The following is a 26,105-nucleotide window of genomic DNA, read 5'->3' as shown; positions in this document are numbered from 1 at the left end:
TTTTCCATCACTACTTTTTCAAGCAGGTTTTCTATCCCTTGCTCTTTCTTCCTCTTCTCCTTCTGGTATCCCTATTATGTGGATATTATTACGTTTCATGTTGTCCTGCATTTCCCTTAACCCCTCTTCATTCTTCCTGAGCCTGTTTTCCTTTTCTTGCTCATTTTGGGTGTTTTTTTCTACTTTGTCCTCCAGCTCGCTGATCCGATCCCCTGCTTCATCAAGTCTGCTTTTCATTCCTTCTACTGTGTTCTTCAGTTTAGAAATTGTATTCTTCATTCTCTCTTGGCCCTTGTTGATAGTTTCTATTTCCTTTTTCATGTTGATATAGTTTGCAGCGAGTTCATTATAGTTTCCCTGCAGTTTTTGGTAGTTCTTTGTGAGCTGATTACGTTTCCTTATAACCAATTCTTTGAACTCATTATCTGATAGTTGACTTGTCTCTCTTTCATTTAGCATTGTTTCTGAAACTTCCACCTTTCCTTTCATTTGGGGATTGTTTCTTTGTCTTCCCGTTGTTTCTGAGACTCGTTCTGTTAGCCTTTGCTTCTTATGTTGCTCTGTTGTGACCCCCTGCGTTTATGGTGTAAACTTCTGTGTATTCTGTGGTAGAATACCTGTGAGATTCCGTGGTACAGTCTCCTTGATCTCCCAATCTTACTGGTCTTGGGCTACAGTTTGTGTTGGTTCTATCTTTTGTTTTTCGTTGTTGTTGGGTCTTTCTTTGGTTGGTCATTCCCACTAGCTGTTTATCTGAGGGTCAGTCTGTCCCCCACCTCTTGTTTTCTGTTGTGCACGTGTGGGCAGGTGTGTCGGAGCTGGTTCTTCCGTGTGTACAATGTTTTGAGGATTTTCTCTTGTTCTTGTTCAGTTGTTTGTTCTGAGTAATTTCTTCACTATTTAGTTCATTTCCAGATAGGTCCTGGGTTGAGTTAGTGTGACTTTCACTCTGTCCTTCACCTTCTCCTGTTCTTAGTTGTTGGTGTTACCTTTGTTGGTGGGTTTCCTCTTCCAGGAGGTATCCAGGTGTTCACGGCTTCTACCTACTCTTTTTTGTCATTGGTTGTAGGTGGAAGGCGAAATAGTCTAAGAAAGCAGGAGTGTATTTTATGATATTTAAAGTAACAGCCCTTAGAGAAGAGATAGGAGATCCTTTGGATATGTATAGTGTTAACTGTGATAATTCATCCGTCTAGCCAGTTTTTAGAAAGGGTGGAGACAAGATAAGACTCTTGTTGTATATGGGGGGGGAGGAGTTTGATTTGGATCTAGAAAGGTGTGAGCTTGTGGGAGGTCAGATTATTAGGTAAAGTGAGAGTAAAGGGTAGAAAATAGGTGTAATATGTGAGAGAATAGAGTTATCCACACCAGTAATAAAGTTCAGGAAACAGTGAAGTGGTCTGAGATCTGGGAGGGGTTCTGTGTAGTATTTACAAATGTATGGAACAGCTATTATTTACAATAGTAATGGAGCAACAGTCATATGTAGAATCTATGTGATATGCATAACTAGAATAGGGAGTATAGGTCCTAAAGTAGTGTTCTAATGGAACACAAGTGAAGTGAAAGACAGTTCATTAACAATACCCTATGAAAGAGAGAACAAGGGGAAACCAGTCAAACAATGCAAATTAACCAGTGAAGCGAAGAAGACTAAACAGAAAGAAGAGAAATACAAAAATACTAAAAAAATGAGTGATGTAAGAATAATGAAAAATATAATACAAATATACAATAACTTGCAAGTTCTCTGGAATAGCAAAGTGAAATTTGTTTCACTGTCTCAGCTGTTGGGATGCCCCCTCTTTGGATCCAACTTTGGTCTTTTCACAGTTCCAGGTTTTATTGTCTCAGTCGTGGGGGTTAAAACAAAAGACAGAAGGAAGAAGAGATATAAAGGGAGAGAAAGAAGTAGAACAAGAAAGTAGGAACGAGAGGAAGAAGGTCTTAGAATAAAGGAAAAATAATTAAAAAATAATAATAAAGAATTACTTTAGGAAGAATTAAGATGGCAGCGAGATAGGTGGGAGCAGAGTCCACTTCCCCTCAGCACCAGTGAGACGCCTAGCTGGTCTGAGGAACAGAGTGAACAGACAATGGTATTCCAGCATATATGAAGATAGGAGACCAAAATAGAGGACATTGAAAGATCAGACGGTAATAAGAGTGCTTAAGGACAATAAGGTCACTGGGACCAGCACAGGGACCAGGGCAGCTGAAGCCCCCTCCCGGGGTGCAGGGTCTGCTGCAGGATTCTTGGGAAAGAGAGAGGCTGGGCTGTGTGAGAGACCAGGTGCTTGTTTCGACCAGGGGGGCTTGAATACGAGGAATTTCTCAAAAACAAAAAGAGGAAATAGAGGCACTCAGCGGCTGTTTAGAGAACTCTCGCAGCAGCTGTGGACTCTTGCATCCCTATCCCCTCAGCCCCTGGACTGTGAGTGCCTGATAAGCAGCGCCAGCACACACCTGAGCCAGGTTGGCATGCATCCAGACCAGTGGACTGGGTGCCCACACCTGAAACCTTGGGTGGGTATGCACCCTGATCAGCGGCCTGTCTGCAAAGCCTGGGATCGGTGCCCAACCCAATCAACAGCTTGGCTGCCCCTGTGCGACCACACATGAAGCACCAGGACTGAATGTCTCCCACCCAGCCTCTGCGCACAGAGTTCTGCAGGGCCTACTGGCTCTCTGGGAAGAAGGCAGAACTACCAGCAGAGGGGAGCTGCAGGGCTAGGGGAGACTGCACTGCCCGGAAAGACTTGACCCAGTAGGGGGCTAAAATACCCCAAAGGAGCACCGATAGCACCTAGCATCTAGGACAGCAAAGAGCAAGAAGGTGGAGTATGAGTTGCCCCTAATTGGTGCACCTCAAGGACAGCACAACTGGTGAACTAAAGGCCTAGTGGGGAGCAGAAGGACCCTGAGGAACTGGACTGGAGGCTGTACAACAGCGAAGAGTGTGGCTCAGGAAGGGAGAAAAATGAAACCAATCCCTCCACCCACCCACACCCATTTCACAGACAGGAAGACCAGCAGAAATGACCTGACCGGTTGGAAACCAGCAGAACACATTTTTTTTTTCTTTCCCCCTAAATTCCTATTCCTTTCTGACCTTGTTTCTTTTTTTATTCCTTCTTCCTTCCTTCCTTTACTTTTTTATTCCTTCTTCCTGCCTTCCTTTATTTTCTTTATTTTAATTTTCATTAAAATTCCTTCTTCTTATCTTTCCTCTGATCGTTTTTTATTGCTCCTTCCTCCCATCCTTCCATCCTTTCCTTTTCTACTCCTTTTTCCTTCCTTCCCTTCTCCTTTTCTATTTTTTCTTCTTTCTCCTATTCCCACAGGTGAGACAATAAAACCTAGAGCTCTGAAAACACCAGAGTTAGACCCAGTTAGACCAATAAACATCAGCTCAAGACCAGTGAGCTCAGGAGATTAAGGAGACGGCACGACTGAATGCCACTAGCATTCTGCCATAGAAGTACATACCATAAACCTAGGGAGTCAGAACAGATCAATTCAAGAAACAGGGGCTAACAAGAAGAGTCTAACAAACAATGGGAAGACAAAGAAACAATCCCCAAGTGAAAGGAAAGGAGGAAGCCTCAGAAAGAATGCTAAATGAAAAAAAGACAAGTCAATATCAGATACTGAGTTCAAAGCAATGGTTATCAGGAAGCTCACTGAGCTCACAGAGAGCTACCAGAAAGTACAGGGAAACTACAAAGAACTCACTGCAAACTACATCAACATGAAAAAGGAAATAGAAACTATCAACATGGGTCAAGAGGAAATGAAGAATACAATTTCTGAACTGAAGAACACAGTAAAAGGAATAAAAAACACACTTGATGAAGCAGAGGATCAGCTCAGCGAGCAAGAGGACAAAGTAGAAAAAAACACCCAGAATGAGCAAGAAAAGGAAAACAGGCTCAGAAAGCATGAAGAGGTAATAAGGGAAATGCAGGACAACATGTAATGTAATAATATCCGTATAATAGGGATACCAGAAGGAGAAGAAGAGGAGAAAGGGATAGAAAACCTGTTTGAAAAAGTAGTGATGGAAAATTTCCCTAATTTGATGAGAGAAAAAGTCACACAAATCCAGGAAACACAGAGAGTACCAAGCAAGAAGAACCCAAAAAGGACCACTGCAAGACACATCATAATTAAAATGGGAAAATTCCAAGACAAAGAGAGGGTCTTAAAGGCAGCAAGGGAGAAACAGGAAGTACCATAAAAGAGAGCCCCGATAAAGCTAGCAACTGACTTCGAAATGGAAACACTCCAAGCCAGAAGAGAACGGCAAAAAATATTCCAAGTAATGAGAACCAGAGGCCTGCAACCAAGACTACTTTACCCAGCATGGGTCTCCATCAGACAGAAGGCCAAATAAAGAGTTTCCCAGACAAAAGAATTCTAAAAGAATACACTTCCACCAAACCAGGTCTGCAAGAGATGCTAAATGGACCGCTTTAAGGAAAAGATAGGACTACAGGTATGAAAAAAATACTACTGAATAATTACCTATCAACAATAACCTTAAATGTAAATGGATTAAATGCTCCAATCAAAAGACAAAGAATAGCTGAATGGATAAGAAAGCATGACCCACACACATGCTGCCTACAAGAGACCCACGTCAGGACAAAAGACCTACACAGACTGAAAGTGAAGGGCTGGAAACAAATATTCCAAGCAAATGGACAGGGAAAAAAAAAAAAAACAAACCCAGGTGTAGCAATACTCATATCAGACAAAATAGACTTCCAAAGAAGGGCCATAAAGAGAGACCCAGAAGGTCGCTTCATAATACTCAAAGGAAGAATCCACCAAGAAGACATAAACATTGTAAATATATATGCACCCAACATAGGAGCACCCAAATACATTAAGAAAATCTTGGAGGACTTCAAGAAAGATATTGACAGCAACACAATTATAGTAGGAGACTTTAACACCCCACTGTCAAAAATGGACAGATCTTCCAAACAAAATATCAACAAAGATATTGTATTACTTAACAATACCCTAGATGAAATGGAATTAACTGATATATGTAGAGATTTTAATCCTGAAGAAGCAAAATACACATTATTTTTAAATGCTCATGGAACATTTTCAAAGATAGACCACATGATAGGACACAAAACAAGCCTCAACAAATTCAAGAAAATTGTAATCATATCAAGAATTTTCTCTGACCACAAGGAGCTGAAACTAGAAACCAACCCCAAAGGAACAAACCCAAAACACTCAAAATCAGTCACACTGAATAGCATGCTATTAAACAATAAATTAGTTGAAAGTGAGATTAGGGAAGAAATCAAAAACTTTCTGGAAAAAAATGAAAATAAACTCACAACAACCCAAAACCTATGGGATACAGCAAAGGCAGTCCTGAGAGGGAAGTTCATAGCAATACAGGCCTACCTTAAAAAGATAGAAACATTTCAAACAAACAACGTAACCCTACGCCTACAAGAACTCGAGGAACAACAACAAAGACAGCGCAGAGCAAGTAGAAGGAAGGAAATAACCATGATCAGAGCAGAGTTAAATGACAAAGAGACTAAAAGCACAATTGTAAGGATCAATGAATCCAGGAGCTGGTTCTTTGAAAAGATAAACAAAATGGACAATCCCTTAAGTCGTCTCATCAAGAAAAAGAGAGAGGATCCAAATAAACACAATTACAAATGAAAGAGGAGAGGTTACAACTGATACCACAGAAATACAAAGGATTGTAAGAAATTACTATGAAGAACTGTATGCCAAGAAATTTGAAAACCTAAGTGAAATGGACACATTTCTAGAAAAATATATTCTTCCGGAAACTGAATGAAGAAGCAGAAAACCTGAACAGACCAATAACAGCAGATGAAATTGAAGCAGTCATCAAAAACTCCCAACACACAAGAGCCCTGGACCAGATGGTTTTACAGGAGAATTCTACAAAGCCTTTAAGGAAGAGCTAACTCCTATCCTTCACAGACTATTCGAAAAAATCCAAAATGATGGAAGACTCCTAAACTCTTTTCATGAAGCCAACATCATCGTAATCCCCAAACCAGATAAAGACACAATGAAGAAAGAAAACTTCAAGGTAATATCGCTGATGAAAATAGATGCTAAAATTCTCAACAAAATATTGGCAAACCACATCCAGCAATACATTGAGAAGATCATCCACCATGACCAAGTGGGATTCATCCCAGGGATGCAAGGATGGTACAATATTCCCAAATCAATAAACACAATATATCACATAAATAACAGCAAAGAAAGAAATTACATGATCATATCAACAGATGTAGAAAAAGCATTTGATAAGATACAGCACCCATTTCTGAGAAAAACACTCAGCAAAGTGGGAATAGAGGGAGCATACCTCAACATAATAAAGGTCATATATGAGAGACCTGCAGCCAACATCATTCTCAATGGACAGAACCTTAGAGCTTTCCCACTGAGATCAGGAACAAGACAAGGATGCCCTCTCTCACCACTTCTATTCAACATAGTATTGGAAGTCCTAGCCACAACAATCAGACAAGCAAAAGAAATAAAAGGCATCCAAATGGGAAAGGAGGAAAAGATACTGTCGTTGTTTGCAGATGATATGATAGTGCACATAAAAAATCCTATAGACTCCACCAAAAAACGACTCGACCTAATAAGTGAATTTGCCAAAACAGCTGGATCCAAAGTCAATACTCAGAAGTCAAAGGCATTCCTGTATACCAACAATGAAACATCAGAAACAGAAATCAGGGAAAAAAATCCCATTTGATATAGCAACAAGAAAAATAAAGTACCTAGGAATAAACCTAACCAAGGAGGTAAAAGACCTGTACTCAGAAAACTACACAACACTGAATAAAGAAAAGAAGGAAGACACAAACAAATGGAAGCATGTACCATGCTCATGGATTGGAAGAATTGACGTCATCAAAATGGCCATATTACCCAAAGCAATTTATAGATTCAATGCAATCCCTATTAGAGTACCCATGGCATATTTCACAGATATAGAACAAACATTTCAGAAATTCATATGGAACCATAAACGACCCCAAATAGCTGCAGCAGTTTTGAGAAAGAAGAAGAAAGCAGGAGGGATCACAATACCTGATATCAAACTGTATTACAAGGCCACTGTAATCAAAACAGCCTGGTACTGGCATAAAAACAGGCACATAGACCAATGGAGCAGAGCAGAGAGCCCAGGAATAAACCCAAGTCTTTACGGTCAATTAATATTTGACAAAGGAGGCAGGAGCATAAAATGGAGCAAAAATAGCCTCTTCAACAAATGGTGTTGGGAGATCTGGACAGCTACGTGCAAAAACATGAAACTCGATCACCAACTTACACCATACAGAAAAATAAATTCGAGGTGGGTAAAAGACTTAAATATAAGTCGTAACACCATAAAAGTCCTAGAGGAAAGCATTGGCAGGGAAATCTCAGACATTCCACGCAGCAACGTCCTCACAGACACATCCCCTAAAGCAAGGGACTTAAAGGAAAGAATAAACAAATGGGACCTCATCAAAATAAAAAGCTTCTGCATGGCTAAAGAAAACAGCATTAAAATGAAAAGACAACCAACAGTTACGGAAAACATATTTGCCAATGATACCTCCGACAAGAGCCTGATCTCCAAAATATATAAAGAACTCACACGACTGCACTCCAGGTAGACAAACAACCGAAGTAAAAAATGGGCAAAGGACTTGAACAGACACTTCTCTAAGGAAGACATACAGAGGGCTCAGAGGCGTATGAAAAGATGCTCAGCATCACTAGCCATCAGAGAGATGCAAATTAAAACCACAAGGAGGTACCATCTCACACCAGTCAGAGTGGCCAACATAAACAAATCCACAAACAAATGTTGGAGAGGTTGTGGAGAAAAGGGAACCATAGTACATTTTTGGTGGGAATGCAGACTGTAGAGGCCACTGTGGAAAACAGTGTGGAATTTCCTCAGAAAACTAAGAAATGAACTGCCCTTTGACCCAGCAATTCTGCTGCTGGGATTACACCCTAAGACCCCTGAAACACCAATCCAAAAGAACCTATGACCCCAATGTTCATAGCAGCATAATTGACAATAGCCAAGTACTGGAATCAACCTAAGTGCCCATCAGCAAATGAGTGGATCCAAAAACCATGGTACATTTACACAGTGGAATTCTATGCAGCAGAGAGAAAGAAGGAGCTTATACCCTTTGCAAGAGCATGGATGGAACTGGAGAGCATTATGCTAAGTGAAATAAGCCAGGGATAAGGAGGTGAGGGACAAATACCATATGATCTCACCTTTAACTGGAAGATAATCAACAAAAGAAAAAAGCAAACAAAATATAACCAGAGACATTGAAGTTAAGAACAATGTAACAATAGCCAGAGGGGAGTGGGGAGGGGACCATGGGGAGAGGGGTTTAGAGGAGCTACTATAAAGGACCCATGGACAAATTCAAGGGGGAGGGTAGAGTTGGGGTGGGAGGTGGGATTTGCTGGAGTGGGGTCAAGGGTTGGGGAGAAAATGCAGACAAGTGTAATTGAATATCAATAAAAATTAAAAATAAAAAAATAATTAAAAAATATATTGAAAAAATTTTTTGTTATAGAAAAATTTCAAAAAATGCATAAGGAGTGATAGGAGTGTGATGATTTATCAGCGCTGACCTCCCAGCTTCTACAACTCCATTTCATCTACACTTCTGGCCATTTTCCCTGCTGTATTATTTTGTATAATGAAAATACTTGGGAAATTAATAATCAATACAGACTCCCAAGACTCAAGTCTAGCAGGTCTAATATGGCTGGATGTTTTGTTCTTATCCCCACATCCCAGGTTATGGGGAAGGACAGATACCCCTGGTGCCAAAGAACTGGGTGGGCCCCCTTGAGGGCCCGCCCACCATCTGCAAGTGTAGGATTCGGTGAGATTGAGGCTGTGGGTTATGTGAAGGGAAGGGGCAAACCCTTCAGGTATGTAGGTACACGCGAGACTGCCACAGGACAGAAGGCCCTCTACACATACAGTAGCAGGAGCAGAAAGGAATGAGATTGAAGGAACAAGGCTAGTCCTTGGGGGCTGCCACAACACTCTATTCTAGGTCTGTCACCCTGAAGCCAAATGATTTGCATTACCTACCAATTGCCTCCATTCACCTGTGCCCTCCTCATGGGCAGGAGGCCTCTGACTCATCTTTATTCCTCAGAGCCTAGCACAGTAACTGCCAACTCAGGTGAATCATGTGAAATTGGTAACATTAAATTGGATGTTACCTGGACACTTTACATTCAAAATATCAACTTTGTGGCTCCACCTCATATACAGTGGTTATTCAATAAATGTCTAGTGAAGCAATAAGTATGGACAGGGTTAGAACAGCTCTGATATATCAGCTACCAAGCTAGTATTTCTGGTTAACCCAACAACAGCACAAGGTTGCTATATCCCCATTTACAGATGAGGAAACTGACATAATGTATCTGGGCATGTTTAACACAGTGATGGTGATTACTGCATGTTCAGTGTGTGGGAATTATTATTGTTATTGCTCAAAGCCAGACTGATTCCTGACACCAGGGTCATGATTTGAACCCAGGCTTGCCTGCCTCCAATCTGGCTGCCTTGCCAGGCAGTGTCTGTCTTGGAAAAGCAGTAACCAGAGGCCTTTCAAATTAGACCCAAGTCAACAAGACCACATTATATATAATGGGTTTGTACAAGAACACATTAAATTGTGCTGCTATGAACATTGGGGTGCACAGGTTCTTTTGGATTGGTGTTTCAGGGTTCTTAGGGTATAATCCCAGCAGCGGAATTGCTGGGTCAAAGGGCAGTTCCATTTTTAGTTTTCTGAGGAAATTCCATACTGTTTTCCACAGTGGCCTCGCCAGTCTGCATTCACACCAGCAGTGCACTAGGGTTCCCTTTTCTCCGCATCCTCTCCAACATTTCTTTGTGGATTTGTTTATGTTGGCCACTCTGACTGGTGTGAGATGATACCTCATTGTGGTTTTAATTTGCATCTCTCTGATGGCTAGTGATGCTGAGCATCTTTTCATATGTTTCTGGGCCCTCTGTATGTCTTCCTTGGAGAAGTGTCAATTTACAATAGCCAAGTACTGGAAGCAACCGAAGTGCCCATCAGCAAATGAGTGGATCCAAAAACTATGGTATATTTACACAATGGAATTCTACGCAGCAGAGAGAAAGAAGGAGCTTATACCCTTTGCAACAGCATGGATGAAACTGGAGAGCATTATGCTAAGTGAAATAAGCCAGGCGGTGAGGGACAAATACCATATGATCTCACCTGTAACTGGAACATAATCAATAGAAGAAAAAAGCAAACAAAATATAACCAGAGACATTGAAGTTAAGAACAATCTAACAATAACCAGGGCGGGAGGTGGGGATGGGGACAGTGGGAAGAGGGGATTACAGGAACTACTATAAAGGACACATGGACAAAACCAAGGGGGAGGGTGGAGGTGGGGGAGGGAGGTGGGTTCAGCTGGGGTGGGGTGGAGGGATGGGGAGAAAAGGCATACAACTGTAATTGAATAACAATAAAAATTTTAAAAAAAAGAACACATTAAAAATAAATGTAAACCACTTGGCAAGTCCCAGACAAGGAGTAATTTCAGGGTAAGGAGCAAAAATGAGAGAGCATGTCTGAATTTTTTAACAAAGCATTGCAATGTCTCAAGGAGAATGGGTGCCGAAGGCCTGTCCCTGTCGCTCTTCTTGCTGGTGCTTCCATCTAGTCTGCTGAGTGCAGACAAGCCAGGTTCAGACTGGCCAGCCACACCAACACTGTTGAGGCAAGACAATGGTTCCTCTTACCTCTTTGCCTTGTCTTTCTCATCTTCATCCATTAGATTTTCTATGCAGTTTTTCCTGCAAAAGAGAACAAATGATTACTATCTGCTTCTAGCACTTTCTTACAGGTCTTTCTGGTTGACCACATTTTGGTCTTATCTAAGCCATGTGCCTTAGTCCAGAGGTTCTCAAACCTTTTGGTCCGAGCAACCCTTTGCATACTCACAAATTATTGAGGAATTGAAAGAGCTTTTGTTTATGTGGGTAAAAACTGAGATCTCAAATATACAGCACTTATTCCATTAGCTATCAGAGTGATGAATTCGTCAGATGTCAGACAGGTAATGTGTTAATATTAGGAAAACTGTTTTGACATTGCGGGCCTCCCAGGGGACCCCAGATCACACTTTGAGATCTGCTATCTTGACTCAGCTGAATGAAGTACTTGTTACCTCAGCCTTAAATCTGCAGATTTCCCATGACATTCTATAGGTGAGCACTGATTTGTTTATCTCTTCTTTTAAATAAACAAACTTCTCTTATAGTGCAGCCTGGAGGAATGGGAGCCCCAGAGGAGTATAGTCCACAGTTCTTCTTTTAAGGCACTCATAGTTCCCTAGATAGTCAAGGCACATAGTTATGAAAATTAAGCAACAACCAAGGAATGTTCTTTTTAAAAAAAATTTATTGTTATTCAATTACAGTTTTATGCCTTTTCTTGAAGCCCAAAGTCATCAAAGGCTACCCTACCACCTGCAACTTTAGTCTCACAGGGCATGGTGCTCAACTGATCTGTGTGGAGAGAAGGCACGTAAGCCAAGTTTCCCAGTAGCACCTGCAACAGAAGCTCCATGTATGTACTGTTTTGACATATCTACTGTAGCCCATGCCTTTACTATGTTTTTTGTTTTTTGTTTTTTTTTAACATAAAAATTGTGGTGAAGTACACATAACATAAAGTTTATTATTTTTAAATCTACAGTTCACTGGCATTAAGTACATTCATATTGTTGTACAAGCATCACCACCACCCATAGCCAGAACTCTCCATCTTAGAAAAATGAAGCTCTGCCCACTAGAGGCTAGCTCTCCATTCCCACCCCACCCCCTAGCCCCTGGCAACCACCATTCTACTTTCCGTCTATGAATTTGACTGCTCCAGGGACCTCTTTAAGTGGAACCACACAGTAATTGTCCTTCTGTGACAGGCCTACTTTCATTTAGCATAATACCTTCAAGGTTCATTATGTTATAGCATCTGTCAGAGTTTCCTTCCTTTTAAAGGCTAAATAATGTATATCACCTTTTGTTTATCCAGTTGTACATCAATGGACACTGAGATGCTTCCACCTTTGACTACTGTGAGTGTTGCTCCTATGAACATGGGTGTACCTCCCCCTTATATTTTTGAGTCACTCTTGTACCTCATAATGTGGAGAAGCTGGAGGGGCCCAATGGTACACAAGGAAGAGGGTGAGAGGGAAAAAAGTCAGTCCTAGGAAGCCAGGGTAAAGAAATAATACAGAAGGTTAAGGGGTGAAAACTGCTCTTCTCAATTATATAAAGAATACCATATGATCTCACCTTTAACTCAAATATAATAAACAAGAAAAAAGGAAACAAAATATAACCAGAGACATTGAAGTCAAGAACAATCTAACAATGGGCAGGGGGGAGTGGGGAGGGGACAGTGAGGAGAGAGGATTACAGGAACTACTATAAAGGACACATGGACAAAATCAAGGGGGAGGGTGGAGGTGGGGGAGGGAGGTGGGTTCAGCTGGGGTGGGGTGGAGGGATGGGGAGAAAAGGCACACAACTGTAATTAAATAACAATAATTTTTTTTGGATTTTCTTTTTTTAAAAAATTTTTATTGTTATTCAATTACAGTTGTATGCCTTTTCTCCCCATCCCTCCACCCCACCCCAGCTGAACCCACCTCCCTCCCCCACCTCCACCCTCCCCCTTGGTTTTGTCCATGTGTGCTTTATAGTAGTTCCTGTAATCCCCTCTTCCCACTGTCCCCTCCCCACTCCCCCCTGGCTATTGTTAGATTGTTCTTAACTTCAATGTCTCTGGTTATATTTTGTTTGTTTTTTTCTTCTGTTGACTATGTTTCAGTTAAAGGTGAGATCATATGGTATTTGTCCCTCACCGTCTGGCTTATTTCACTTAGCATAATGCTCTCCAGTTTCATCCATGCCATTGCAAAGGGTATAAGCTCCTTCTTTCTCTCTGCTGCATATTTCACAGATGTAGAAATGTTTCTATTGAGAAATTAGCAGACCATCTTAGGGAAGTACCCTTGTAGGTAACTAGTTGTCTTTCACTTGCTGCTTTTAAGACTGTCTTTGTCTTTAACCTTTGCCATTTTAATTGTGATGTGTCTTGGTGTGGGTCTGTTGGGGTTTATCTTGTTTGGGAATCTCTGTCCTTCCTGGACTGTGTGTCATGTCTTTTTCCTCCCCCAGGTTAGGGGAAGTTTTTAGTCATTATTTCTTCAAATAGATTCTCAATTCCTTTCTCTCTCTCTTCTCCTGGTAGTTCTATAATGCAGATGTTGTTACATATCATGCTGTCCCAGAGGTCCCTTACACTTTCCTCTGTTTTTTTTTTTTATTAATTTTTCTTTTTGCTGCTCTGCTTGTGTGTTTTCTGCTATTTTGTCCTCCAAATTGCTGATTCATTCCTCTGCTTCATCCAATCTGTTCATTCCATCTAGTGTATTTTTTATTATAGATATCGCAACCTTCATTTCTGACTCTTTTTTATTGTTTCTATGTCCTTTTAACTGACTAGCTCTTTAAGTTCTCATTGAGTTCATCCATTTTGTCCCTATTCCTTGACCATCCTTACAATCATTGTTTTGAACTCTGTGTCTGGTGGCTTGGTTTCCTCCATTTCATTTCATTCTTTTCCTGGGATTTCTCCTGTCCTTTCTTTTGCAGTGTGTTTCTTTGTCTCCTCATTTTGGCTGCCTCTCTGTATTTGTTTTTTGTGTATTAGATGCATCTTCTATGCCTCCCAGTCTTTGTATGGTGGCCTTATGTAGTAGGTGTCCTATGAGGCTCAGTGGTGCAATCTCCCTGATCATCTGAGCTATGTGCATGAAGAATGTCCCTTTTGTGGGTTATGTGAGCCCTTCTGTTGTAGTTGGGTCTTGGTGGCTTTTGGCCTATCTATCTCTGGGGTTGACCCTCATGCTGACTATGAGGGTCAATCCCAACTATAGTGTATGAGCTTCTGAGTGAAGGCTGACCCCACAAAGCAAAATTGGCCTCAGCAGGCTCTAGTGCCTGCTGCAATCTCCCTTTGGGTGTGCCACTGTGGAGCTAACTGGGTCATGCACTGGTGTGGTCTGAAGAGTGCCACTTGATGTGTTGGTTCTGGGGCCTCTTGGGAGGAACTCTGGGGCAGATCAATGTCAGAATCTGCCTCTAACTTGCCTTGGGCTACCTGTTTGGAGCTACCAAGCAATCTGAAGTTTGTGGTTGCTTCTGCTGCACCTGAGTGCATGTGGGAGAGACCAGGCTGTATACCAATGCCAACTTTCACCAGCTCTGAGTCCACAGGGAAGGTTAGAAAAAGGCCCAAGCTTCCCCAGGATCTGCCTCCACCTGCTACTGACCTGTTAATCTCAGTCACTAGAAGAGCCTCTGGTAGTTGACTGGTTGCATGAGTTAGGTTCTCAGTTAATCACCAGGTAGGGGCAAGTGGTGTTCACCAGGTTGATACAGATTCAAACTTGCTGGCAATGCTGGGTCTGAGTCCATTCAGCAAAAGTCCCAGGATACACTAAGGCCAGTCATCACCTGCCCGGTATCTGCAGGCCTATTAGGTGGGGCAGAGTTTCAGAAAGTTGTTAGGATGAGACCAGCAGAGTTCACCTGACTAAAACAGACCAATACTTGGCTATGTGAAGGGAGACCTCCACAAACACAGAGACACTGAGGTTTATGGTAGAAAATGGCCCTCCCCTCCAACTCCACAAGTCAGTCCCTTCCCCTGTGATTCTGGCACTATTCGAGCCTGCCAGAACCTCCCTTAGGGCTCTTTAATATGGGCTGCACCTCAGGGCGGCTGGAGTTTGCCAGAAATCTGTCCACTGGAAGCAATCTCTGTAGGGTGGGACCTTTAGGAGTCAGCAGGAAGGGGCTATTGCCACTCCCTAGGCTGATGTTGTATGGAGGGGGATGAATGACCCAGGGAAGATGAAGTCCATAGAAGGTATGGGAGAGGTACCCAGCACATGGACACTTGCTGCTGTAACTCTAGTCCTCTTGCTGCAGCAATGCCACTCAATTTCTACCTTTATGACTCTGGTCCACTTCAAGTTGCTGTCCCTCTGCTAGAGCCCAGGGTGAATGCTGTGACTGAGATTCTGTGTGCTGGCCCTTCAAGAGAGCCATCTCCTTCTCACCAGGGCAGGTGGAATCCCTGCTGATTTTCCCAGCCAGATATTGTGTGGGCTCTACTTCCTGGCTCAGTGCTCTGGTCTAGGTAGCCTGGCTTGGGGCTGAGGCTCCTCACTTCTCCAGGGAGAACCACCTCAGCTAAGATATCCCTCTCAATTCTCTCCTGCCACACAAGGATGCAGGGCCAGCCCCGTTTACATCTCTGCCCTTCTTATTGGTCTCTATCCTGGTTCCTCTGTAAATCTGTAGTTATTAAGACTTCCATTCAGCTAGTCTTCAGATGGTTATTCAGGTTGATTGTTCTGTACTTTAGCTGTTACTCTGGGAGGAGATGAATATAACTTCCACCTAGTCCACCACCATCCTGAACTCCCTCAGTAACTCCAGGTCTTGGTTTAGATGCCACTTCCTCAGAGAGGCCATCCCAGTCCCTTATATTGGATCAAATTTGTTGTCATGATGTGATATTTTATGATCATTTAGGTGATCATCCATTCAATGCCAATCTCCCCCACTTCTCTATAAGTTCTGAGTTCTACTAGCAAAGTTCCTGGAAAAAAGTATCTACTTAATAACAAATGAATGGATTTTTATTATTTTACATCTTATCCTCTTGAGACCTTGATTTTGCTAACTTTACTTAGTTTGACCTAATACGTTACCACACAGGAAAACAGACCATGGAGGTGAAAGGGCTGTTGTATTAAAATCCAGATAAACAGGACTGAATAAGAACACTCACATGCAAAGTAATGACCCTTAATGACTTAATTCATATTGGTAATTAGGACTATTTTTATAGCACCAAGAAGGTTATTTTAAAAAGCTAAGTAAGGACTAATTAATTTCACAAAACAGTCACACTCTAATATCTGATGTTAATGGTGTATTTTTCTGCAATTGATTTTATATGCAGTACTGGGAATCCCCATTTCTTCTAATTGCTCCTTGATCAGCACACTTGACTCTCTGGCCCCACCTATATCAGTCAGACCAGACTTCCTATAAAGAAAGGGAAAACAGAGAGAACTGGAAATAGATACCCACGCCACAAAACTCTGGTGTGATCATGCCTTCTTTGCTCACAGAGGAAATACAAGTAAGAGTGGATTTTGAAAGTAATGTGTGTTTCTCTGAAGTTTTTAAAAGTATAAAGCAGAGGACAAAAGGGACAGAGACAATGTTCAATAAAGAGAAGGGCAAGAAATCCAAGTTCAAGTCTAACCACTACTGATACCTAGTAGTCCCACAAATCATGTTCTTTCTCTAGGTCTCACTCTCCCTAGGTCAGTTTTTAAAGATGGAAATCACCCTGAGCCCTGGAAGCAGTGGCCAAGTCAGATGACCTCTGGCTTTTATGGTAAGAAGTTCTGTCAGTTGTAGCAATAGCCTTGATAGGAAGCAAAGGAAAAACAAAAAACAAAAAACAAAAAACCAAGCAAGTTCCCTTCCCCCATGACAGCCGCTGCCTCTTCATCTAGGCCCATCATATAAACAGACTGGTTAATGGTGAACAAATCATGTGTTTTGAAAAGCTGCATCATTTCTTCCTCTTGAGTACCAACTTTTTCTTTCAGATTTCTAAAGTAAAGGACATTTCAGAACCAGCTTTCCAATTCACCTGTAACAGACAATGGCTAAATATACTATGTTAGGGAAGCATGTTTGTTCTTTGACACAGGGAAGGAGGAAGCTTGAGTTCTCAAAAAACATGTAAAGGAGACCATGTATTATAGATAATAAAATATGCATGAGTGGTTGTTTCAGTGATCCAAAGCAGAGTCCCCTGATGAGACAAAGATAGAAAGTCAAATCACAGTGCAGTATGGCCTGCCTGTAGCAGACACTGGGGGCACAGGGACATCATGTGACCTCCAAACCAGGCATACAAAAGCACATGCTTATGCCCATGTGGCCAGCTTCCACCCCTGGAGGCAGTGGTCTTTCAATATTAGAATGCTTCCTGAAACTAAAGCCTACTGATACCCACCTGCGGGTTACCAAGGCACGACAGTGGCCTGCTTGGGCTGTCTCCCCTTGATGAGCACAGACCCCAGGAAGCCTGTGGCCATATCCAAGGGTAGCTGTTACACTGATGGTCCACTGGCTGCTGCTCCCATTGGCCAGTTCCTTGAGAAGAGGGGCTGAGCTTTTTATTTTTCTGTCTCTACCACTTAGTACATAGAAGGGCTTAGCAAATCTCAGTGAATGGAAGTACATGGGGATCTCAGGGAATGACAGTTCCTTAAGCTTGTGCTTGGACATCCTGTTCTTTCTACCCTATGCCCTTCTAATTCCAGCAAAAGTGTACTTCACCACTCTCCATTCATCTCTCTGCCTAGTCACTCAGGCATCTCCTTACTACCCACTCTGAAAATTTTTAATAATTCATAACTAAGCCAAAAAGGGTAGGGTGCAATAGTCCAACAGTCAAGCAGAATAAACATGTTTTTCTCTGCTTATTTTTCAGTCCTCCACTGACCACATGGAGGCTTACTTCCCATCCACGTTAATTACAACTGCACTCCTTCTCTGTTGCTTCTCACTTCCTAGTCATTAAACAGGAGTAACAACCTGAGTTGTGCTCAGAGCATGCTAAGTGGTTTTAATTCTGCTTAACATTATAATTCTAATTTTTCTTTAAAAACATCAATTTTTTTTGACACAAAGCTTGCATTTTTACTCCAGTCATAGAAAGATTCTTAAATATTTAGATCAGCATGTTTTTATAGAACACAAGGCAGATTTTTAAGCAACTGAATTACTTTTTAACTTTAGAAAGCACAAGTGGGGACAGAATGGTTTGTGCAGTGAAGGTGTTGAGAGTATTGAATCAACACTTGAGGAATAAAAACATCAAATTTTTAAAAACCAATTTCTGATAGTCTTGAAGGAGAAGGGGAAAATGTTTTCTTTTTTATTTTTTTACTTCACCCCAAGTCTTCACTAATTTAGTTCCATTAAGGTCTAAATGAGATGAATTTAAATGCTCATCAAAGAATGCTACTTGCAAGATCCAACCAGCAACTGAAATGGGTGCCCTCTAACTGGCTCTGCATGGCTGACAGAGGCTCATGAGCAAGAGACTAAAAGCAGACAGCACTTAATGTCTGTGCTTAGGAAAGTGGATAATTGCTTAACGAAACAGTTCTCATCCCCCAACTGAATGATTTATGTGTTTAACTCAAGAGAAGGAAGATTAGTAATTACCAAGCAAAATAAATATGTGACATCTAAAAGAAATCCTAATTTATAGTCTCACTTGATTTTTACCAGATACATATCATAGAGAGAATTACCTGAAAGCTATTGTGTCCTACAGAAACATTCAGATTGATAGACCTGGATTCATTGTTTTGTTTTGTGTTTTGGAATGTGTTTTTCTCAATATTTCAATTTCATGAAAATCTCCTTAATTTTGCTTGATTAAGTAGGAGTCTTAGAACTAATCCTTCTAATTAAAATATATTAGTGGAAGACATAATAACTCAAACATGTTAGGAGAGAGGTTTTCAGATGAGCCCTTTAGGAGGGGACAACATGGACACCTGTCCCTGTCCTCAACCTTTTTCATTCAAGCTGAGCTATTCTGAGAACCTCCATACTGGGCATTATACTTTACCTACAAGAGTTTTGGGAAAAATTGGTTTAGAGACATTGATCCAAAAGCTGTGGAGGAGAGCAGCTGCCAGTGCTCCAAGCTTCCAGGCACAACATTCAGGGAAGGCTTGGCTTGCTGCCGGATCTCCACACCCAGTCAGTGCCTTGCATATACCAGAGGATGGAAGCACTGGTGAATGAAAGAATGGATGCACGGAAGGATGGGGGGAGGCAAGGGTGAGAGCTACAAGTGGCAGACAGCTCCCATTTTGACTAAATGCTGAAACATTCTGTCACATCTGGATTGCAGACTAAATGTATGATGAGTCAACAAAGGAGGTAAAAGCAAACAAGTAAACAAACATAATCCATAGGAGCTAAAACAAAACCACTCAGAATGCTAGTTCTTTTAATGGAGATATGCAAACCTTCACTGAGAGTATCCAAGAATGATTTCTGCAATTAAGTTGTGACATCTGTCAGTCACTGTTGCCCCCTTGAATCCATTGTGGTTCCAGCTTCACCCACAGTCTTTGGTGGGATGGACTAAACAATTAGGAGACATCTGGTTAGCTGAGATGAATCATAAAGAGCAAATAATGACTTATTCACTAAGACCCCCAGGCATCCAAACAGGGATTATGCACTAAATTTTCAGGAGGTAATTTTGAGAAAAGTAAAAGTACGTAACACAGTGGGTATCAAATATAAGGATTAATGTGTATCTTGCTATATAAATACCCCCAAGATAGAAATATGAATAGCTTAGAAGAGTGCTGTCAAGAGAAATATAATGTGAGTCACATCTGTAATTTAAAATGTACAGTAGCCAATTAAAAAGGTAAAGTGATTGAGTTAATTTTGATAATATATTTTGTTTACCCAACATATACAAAATATTATGATTTCAAATTGTAGTAAATTTTTAAAAATTATTCATAGAAATATCATACCTTCTTTTTTTTCCTACTAAATCTTTGAAATCCAGTATTACACACTTATAACACATCTGTTTGGACTCACCACACTGCACGTGCTCAGTGGCCACACACTGTCAGCACAGGTCGAGAAAGATAGATGAAGGAACATACCTACAATGAGCATCATCAAAGGAAAGAGAGGGTCTGAGTGTACCCCTTTATGGGGCTACATTTATTCTTACTTCTTTTGGATTTCTGTCACTCATAGTACCTGTGACCTGACTCCTAGGGTAAAAATGTGACCCTGGCCTTCCAATCACAATTACTATAGTAGTCCAAGAGGAGGTACAGTGACAAAGCAAGGTCAATCAGAATCCTTCCCTAGAACTGATATATAGAAGCCAGAAGAAAATGTATTTTTTTTTCCCCTAGGGTATGATTTTGTTGCTTACCCTGACCCAGGGAAAGCCTATTGCACAATGAGGCCATGAAGAGTCAAAGGAAAACCCTAGTTCCAAACCTGGAGGCCCTGGTTTAGGCCTCTCTTACACAGATCCTCCCAGTACTTTCTCTCCTTTTCTTAGGCTAATTTGAGTTGGGTTTCAGCCACTCTCATTAGACAGTCATGATTCACGCCCCAAACCAGATACCTGGCCTATTGTTACATTTTCCCACTACATATCTTGGGGCCTGCCTCTGAGACAGCATACTGGGGCACAGAGGGCCTGCTGGCCAGACTCAAAAGGCAGGAATTCCATCTCTTAAGTTTCATCAATGCTTTGTAGCTCTTATTCCCTCCCCAAGTTACCACTTGGTTTTCTGATTTTCATTTTCACAACACAACTCCATTGAGTGCCAGGATCCTGAAATGTTTCACCTTACTACTGAAGCCTGGGGATCCCCTTTGTTCTCCTCTACATATCTATTTTATTTCTTCCCCGTGCATCTTGCCCTGTGGAGCAGATGGGACCACACATTTGCTTTTCCACTGCAGGATTTCACTGGCCTCCTTGTGAACTGTATGAAAGGCTTATTTTGAAGCATTGACCTTTTAGAACCAACTGAGCACAAAAGGAGACTATTATAACCCTCCACATATGCATGAGATATGCAAAGATATTCCCAGCATGACAGCAAATATGTGCACCCAGGAGATAAAGTCCAATTCTGACCTTTACCTCATTGGTAAAGGAGGATCATTTGCTGATAGAATTCTAATAAATGTAAATTTAAAATTACATATGATGCTACTTTTTAAGAAACAAATTGAAGATTCATTATTAAGGTCAACAATTATTAACTCTCCCTCCAGTTTTGGTCTTGTCCTCTTCTGAGCAAGGTTTGGACAGATTCTGAGAGTATCCCCCTCAGGGGGCCTGATCAATGTATTTCCACAACAACAGTTCACTCTCAGTTACACTGGATAGTCTTCTAAATCTGACTGAGCCCCCTTGAAAGTTGAAAGTCCACACGGAAGCAGAGAGGGCCTCTTCACTCTATGTCACACAACAGAAAGAGTTTATGCGATAGGTAATTAAAATTCACAGTGCAAGTTGTTCTTGCTCCTCTCAGGAGTGTAGTATATTAATTAATACTTCAGTGTGCTTAATGTTTTTTTCACATTATTTTATTTTTGTTCAAGTACGGTTGTCTCCATTTCCCCACCCCCACTATCTGCCCACCCTAGTCATCCCCATTTCCCACCCTTGATCTTATCCCCCTTTGGTTTTTTGCACAGCTACATGCACAACAAAGTGTGCTTAATGTTTTAAGTGTCATGGAAAAAATAATGAGTGAAATTCATATCAAGCCATTAGTGATTTATTTCACCAATGAAGTCTTTTGCCAGGAGCTAGTGTCAATTTGCTTGGTCCGAGGCTTCTCCAGGAGGTTCTCTTTTTCTGGCTTGCTCAGTGTCCTCCTTCAGATGCAAAGGGTGGGTGAACACAGGCAGGGACCACTCCCCCAGCTTTCTATAGCAACTCTAGTTTGGGGACATAAATGCTCTCCTCACATGGTCCCATTACAAGTTCCCTTCTTCCCTACTTTAGTGTAGAGCAGGTTTGCAGATCTGAAGGTGTCTCCTTTCATTACCCTGAGAGCTCTGAAGATTCAAATATCTGTCAAGTTAGTGTCAGTTCTCATACTGGTGGGTAGAGTCCCCAGGGGAAAATTTGTGCCTCAGCATGGCCAGGGCACCTATTCCCAGGAGTTCCAAAAACTCTTACTTGGCTAAGAGACCCAACGTAAGTTATCTGCCTGGACTGAGCCTCACTTTCTGGTCTTCAAAATGGGTGTACAACCATACCTGCCTGGTTCAGTTACCACAAGAACTACCCTGAGACTCCCTGAATCACCTTTTCCACTGAAGTTGATCTGCAGCAGGTGAATTTTCTTTCTCTTCCCTAAAGATCATTTTTAAGTGTGTTTCCCCCCCGCCCCAATAAATAAGAATAACAACTCATTCAAACACTTGGGGACTCAGAAGAGTAAAAATATAAAAATTTAAACTCTTCCATGGACTTAAGACCCATGAAAACTACTATTAACATTTTGTGTTTATTTCCTAGGCATGTATGCATTTTATATAGTTGAGATCCTAATGTAGATAGAATCTTGCACAATCCTTTTTATTACTGAACATATATGCGTTTTCCCATGTTACTCTGTAATCCTCAGAAATACTTTCAATAGCTGCATATCATTCCATCTAGTAGTTGCTCAATGTTTACTCAACAACACCAAGCTTGCCAGACATCTTGATTTCCAACTTTTTGCTAACATAAATGGCACTGCGGTTAGCATGTCTTTTTCTACAGTTAGGCTTATCCCCTTAGGACAGGTCCCAGAAGAATTGTGGGGCTCAGGGTATGACAATGTCAAGGTCTCCTGACACCTACTGCAGATGACTTTCCTGATATGCAGTGTTATGGACAACCCTTTCCACTTTCCTAGGAATTGCCTTTTAATATTTTGTAGATAACTTGATTGATGAAAAATGATCTTATTGTTTTTATTTGCACTTCCTTGACTTCTCAAGAGAAGGACCATTTCCTGATACCCACAGGTCATTCCTCTTTTGTACCCTCAAATGAAGGAATGCCCTCTGCCAGAGGAGAGCAATGGGTCCCAACCTTTCATGTATGAAGATTTGCTGGAAATCTATATTTTAAACTGATTCTTTTTTGCTATCAAAAAGCAATATTTTTATTTACTTTTTTTCTGGTTCAACAAACTTTTTAAATGCATTTCATTGATTATGCTATTACAGTTTTCCAATTTCCTCCCCTTTCTTCCCCTCTGCCCTGCACACCTCCTCTCCCCCTAATTCCCCCCCACTAAGGTGTCTATGGGTCATACATATAAGTTCTTTGGCTTCTGCATTTCCTACACTATTCTTAACCTCTCCCTGTCTATTTTCTACCTACCATTTATGCTACTTATTCTCTGTACCTTTTCCCCCTCTCTCCCTCTTCCACTCCCCCACTGACATCCCTCCATGTGATCTCCATTTCTGTAATTCTGTTCCTGTTCTACTTGTTTGCTTAGTTAATTTTTTTTTTTTTAAGGTTTGGTTGTTAATAGCTGTGAGTTTGTTGTCATTTTACTGTTCATATTTTTGATCAATTTCTTTTTCTTAGATAAGTCCCTTTAACATTTCATATAATAAGGACTTGGTGATGATGAACTCCTTCAACTTGACCTTATCTGGGAAGCACCTTATCTGCCCTTCCATTCTAAATGATAGCTTTGGTGGATACAGTAATCTTGGATGTAGGTCCTTGTCTTTCATGGCTTCAAATACTTCTTTCCACCCCTTGTTGCCTGCAAGGCTTCTTTTGAGAAATCAGCTGATAGTCTAATGGGAACTCCTTTGTAGTTAACTCTCTCCTTTTCTCTTGCTGCTTTTAAGATTCCTTTTCTTTAATCTTGGCTAATGTAATAATGATGTACCTTGGTGTGTTCCTCCTTGGGTCCAAGTTCTTTGGGACTCTCTGAGGTTCCTGGACTTCCTGGAAGTCTATTTCCTTTGCCAGATTGGGGAAGTTTTCCATTGTTTTTTCAAATAAGTTTTCAATTTCTTTCTCTTCCTCTTCTCCTTCTGGCACCCCTATGATTCAGATGTTGGAATGTTTAGAGATGTCCTGGAGGTTCCTAGGAGGTTCCTAAGCCTCTTCTTATTTTTTTGAATCCTTGTTTCTTCATTTTGTTTTGGTTGAAAGAATGTTTGTTTCTTCCTTGTCCTCCAAACCATTGATTTGAGCCCTGGATTCCTTCCCTTCACTCTTGGTTCCCTGAACATTTTCCTTTATTTCATTTTTCATAGCCTTCATTTTTTTTTTTCCCTAATTTGCAACCATATTCAACCAATTCTGTGAGCATCCTGATTACCAGTGTTTTGAACTGTGCATCTCATAGGTAGGCTATCTCTTTGTTGCTTAGCTGTGTTTTTTCTGGAGCTTTGATCTGTTCTTTCATTTGGGCCGTGTTTTATTGTCTTGGTGCACCTGTTCCATAAAAGGGGTGGAGCCTTAGGTGTCCACCAGGGCAGAGCAACCCAGGTCACTGTGTTGTGGCACTGTATGTGGGGGAGGGGTCCAAGAGGGAACAGTGCCACTTGCTCTGCTCTTTCCTGTTTTTCAGTCACTTATCCCGCTACCCACAATCAAATTGGGCCCTCTGGTGCTGATTCCCAGGTGGGTGGGTTTGTGTACATTCTAGGACCTTGTCTCTCCAATGAACTCTCCTGTGAGGCTGGGAGTTTCTTCCACTGCTGCCTCAATACCCACAGATGTTTTCAGTTAGAAGCTTTGAAGCTTTATTTCCTTATACTGGAACCCTGGGTTGCGTGGTCTATCTTGCTCCCTAGATGTTCCTCTGGTTTATCTGCATGAGAATATGGGACTGCCCAGTCTGCAAGCTACTGCCTCATCTGGTCCATCTTGCCCACAGCAGTCTTCCAGCTGCTGCCTTGCTGGGAGTCCTTTCCACATGGCTGCCTGTCTCTGCCCCTCCTACTTGTCTGGATGAATGTTTCTTAAGTCCTTGGTTGTTGGACTTCCATACAGTTCGATATTCTGTCAGTTCTGCTTGATTTTTGTTTTTAAATTTGTTGTTGTCATTTTGGTTGTGTGAGGAAGTATGGTGTATCTATCTTTGCCTTTAGCTCTTTAACTGATTCTGATGCAAGTGATACTTAGGCCAGAATTGGAGAAATTCTGGATTAGGCTCTTTGCTTTCAAATATGTTTTTAGAACTTTCCTTATACTAAATATGTCACTCTTTTCTTTCCTTCAAATATCCTTTCTAGGTTAACTGCATTAACATTTTAATTACTTTTTCATAAAGCACAAGAGTTTAAGTCAAATCTGTTCATATCTTCTTTGGTGATTTTCTTTGATCTTTACTCTCAGAGTTTTGCAACTGTTCCTTTTCCTATTTTCTCTTGCTTTACAAAAAAAAAAAATCATTGTTTATCTGGAATTTAAGTTGGCTACTCAGGGTAAAGTGAAGATATAAAATTTCTTTTTTTCCTTTTTAAAAAGTCTGCCCACTTTCCCCGATCCTTACAGAATAATTTCTCCCTCCCTCAATGAGTCTGATGCCTCAATTATCCTACATAAAATTCTTTTTTATTCACATTACTTTATTGTTCAAGTATAGTTGTCTTCATTTTCCTCCCACCACTCCCCCCCCACCCCAGCCATCCCCACTTCCCACGCTTGATCCTACCCCACTTTGGTTTTGTCCATGTGTCCATCATACATGTTCCTGAAAACCCTTCTCCTTCCCCCCCATAACCCCTCCCATCTCCCCCCCCCCCCCGGTTACTGTCAGTTTGTTCTTAATTTCAATGTCTCTGGTTATATTTTGCTTGCTTGTTTGTTTTGTTGATTAGGTTCCACTTATTTGGGAGATCATATGGTATTTGTATTTCACCGCCTGGCTTATTTCACTTAGTATAATGCTCTCCAGATCCGTCCATGCTGTCACAAAGGGTAGGAGCTCCTTCTTTCTTTCTTCTGGGTAGTATTCCATTGTGTAAATGTACCATAGTTTTTTGATCATTTGCCCATTTACTGATGGGCACTTAGGTTGCTCCCAACACTTGGCTATTGTAATATGTGTTGCTATTTACATCAAATTCTTATAGGCAATGGGGCCTGTGAAGGAGCAGAACCATGCCAGTTTACTGTTTTCTCTCCTACCACTCTCTAGTTTTTCAAAATCTCTTTGTCACAAACTTTAGACTTGAGAAAATTCCTGGTAATTGAAACTTTCTGGAACCTTGCTCAGAGCAAAGTTCAGAATGAAACAAT

The 26,105-nt window shown here is 41.2% G+C and overlaps 1 protein-coding gene across 1 annotated transcript in view; it reads right to left on the bottom strand.

Annotated features, from left to right (window-relative positions):
- Positions 1-26,105, bottom strand: part of NPAS2 (neuronal PAS domain protein 2) — a 172,473-nt gene that overhangs the window by 103,241 nt on the left and 43,127 nt on the right. The window contains 2 exon segments of the mRNA XM_045204750.2: positions 10,874-10,927; positions 14,479-14,681. Coding sequence (XP_045060685.2) covers positions 10,874-10,905 — 32 coding nt within the window. The 5' untranslated portion in view covers positions 10,906-10,927; positions 14,479-14,681.

The sequence above is a fragment of the Desmodus rotundus genome, chromosome 5, assembly GCF_022682495.2.
Source record: "Desmodus rotundus isolate HL8 chromosome 5, HLdesRot8A.1, whole genome shotgun sequence".
NCBI classification, from domain to species: domain Eukaryota; kingdom Metazoa; phylum Chordata; class Mammalia; order Chiroptera; family Phyllostomidae; genus Desmodus; species Desmodus rotundus.
This window is presented reverse-complemented; position numbering and strand designations above follow the sequence as displayed.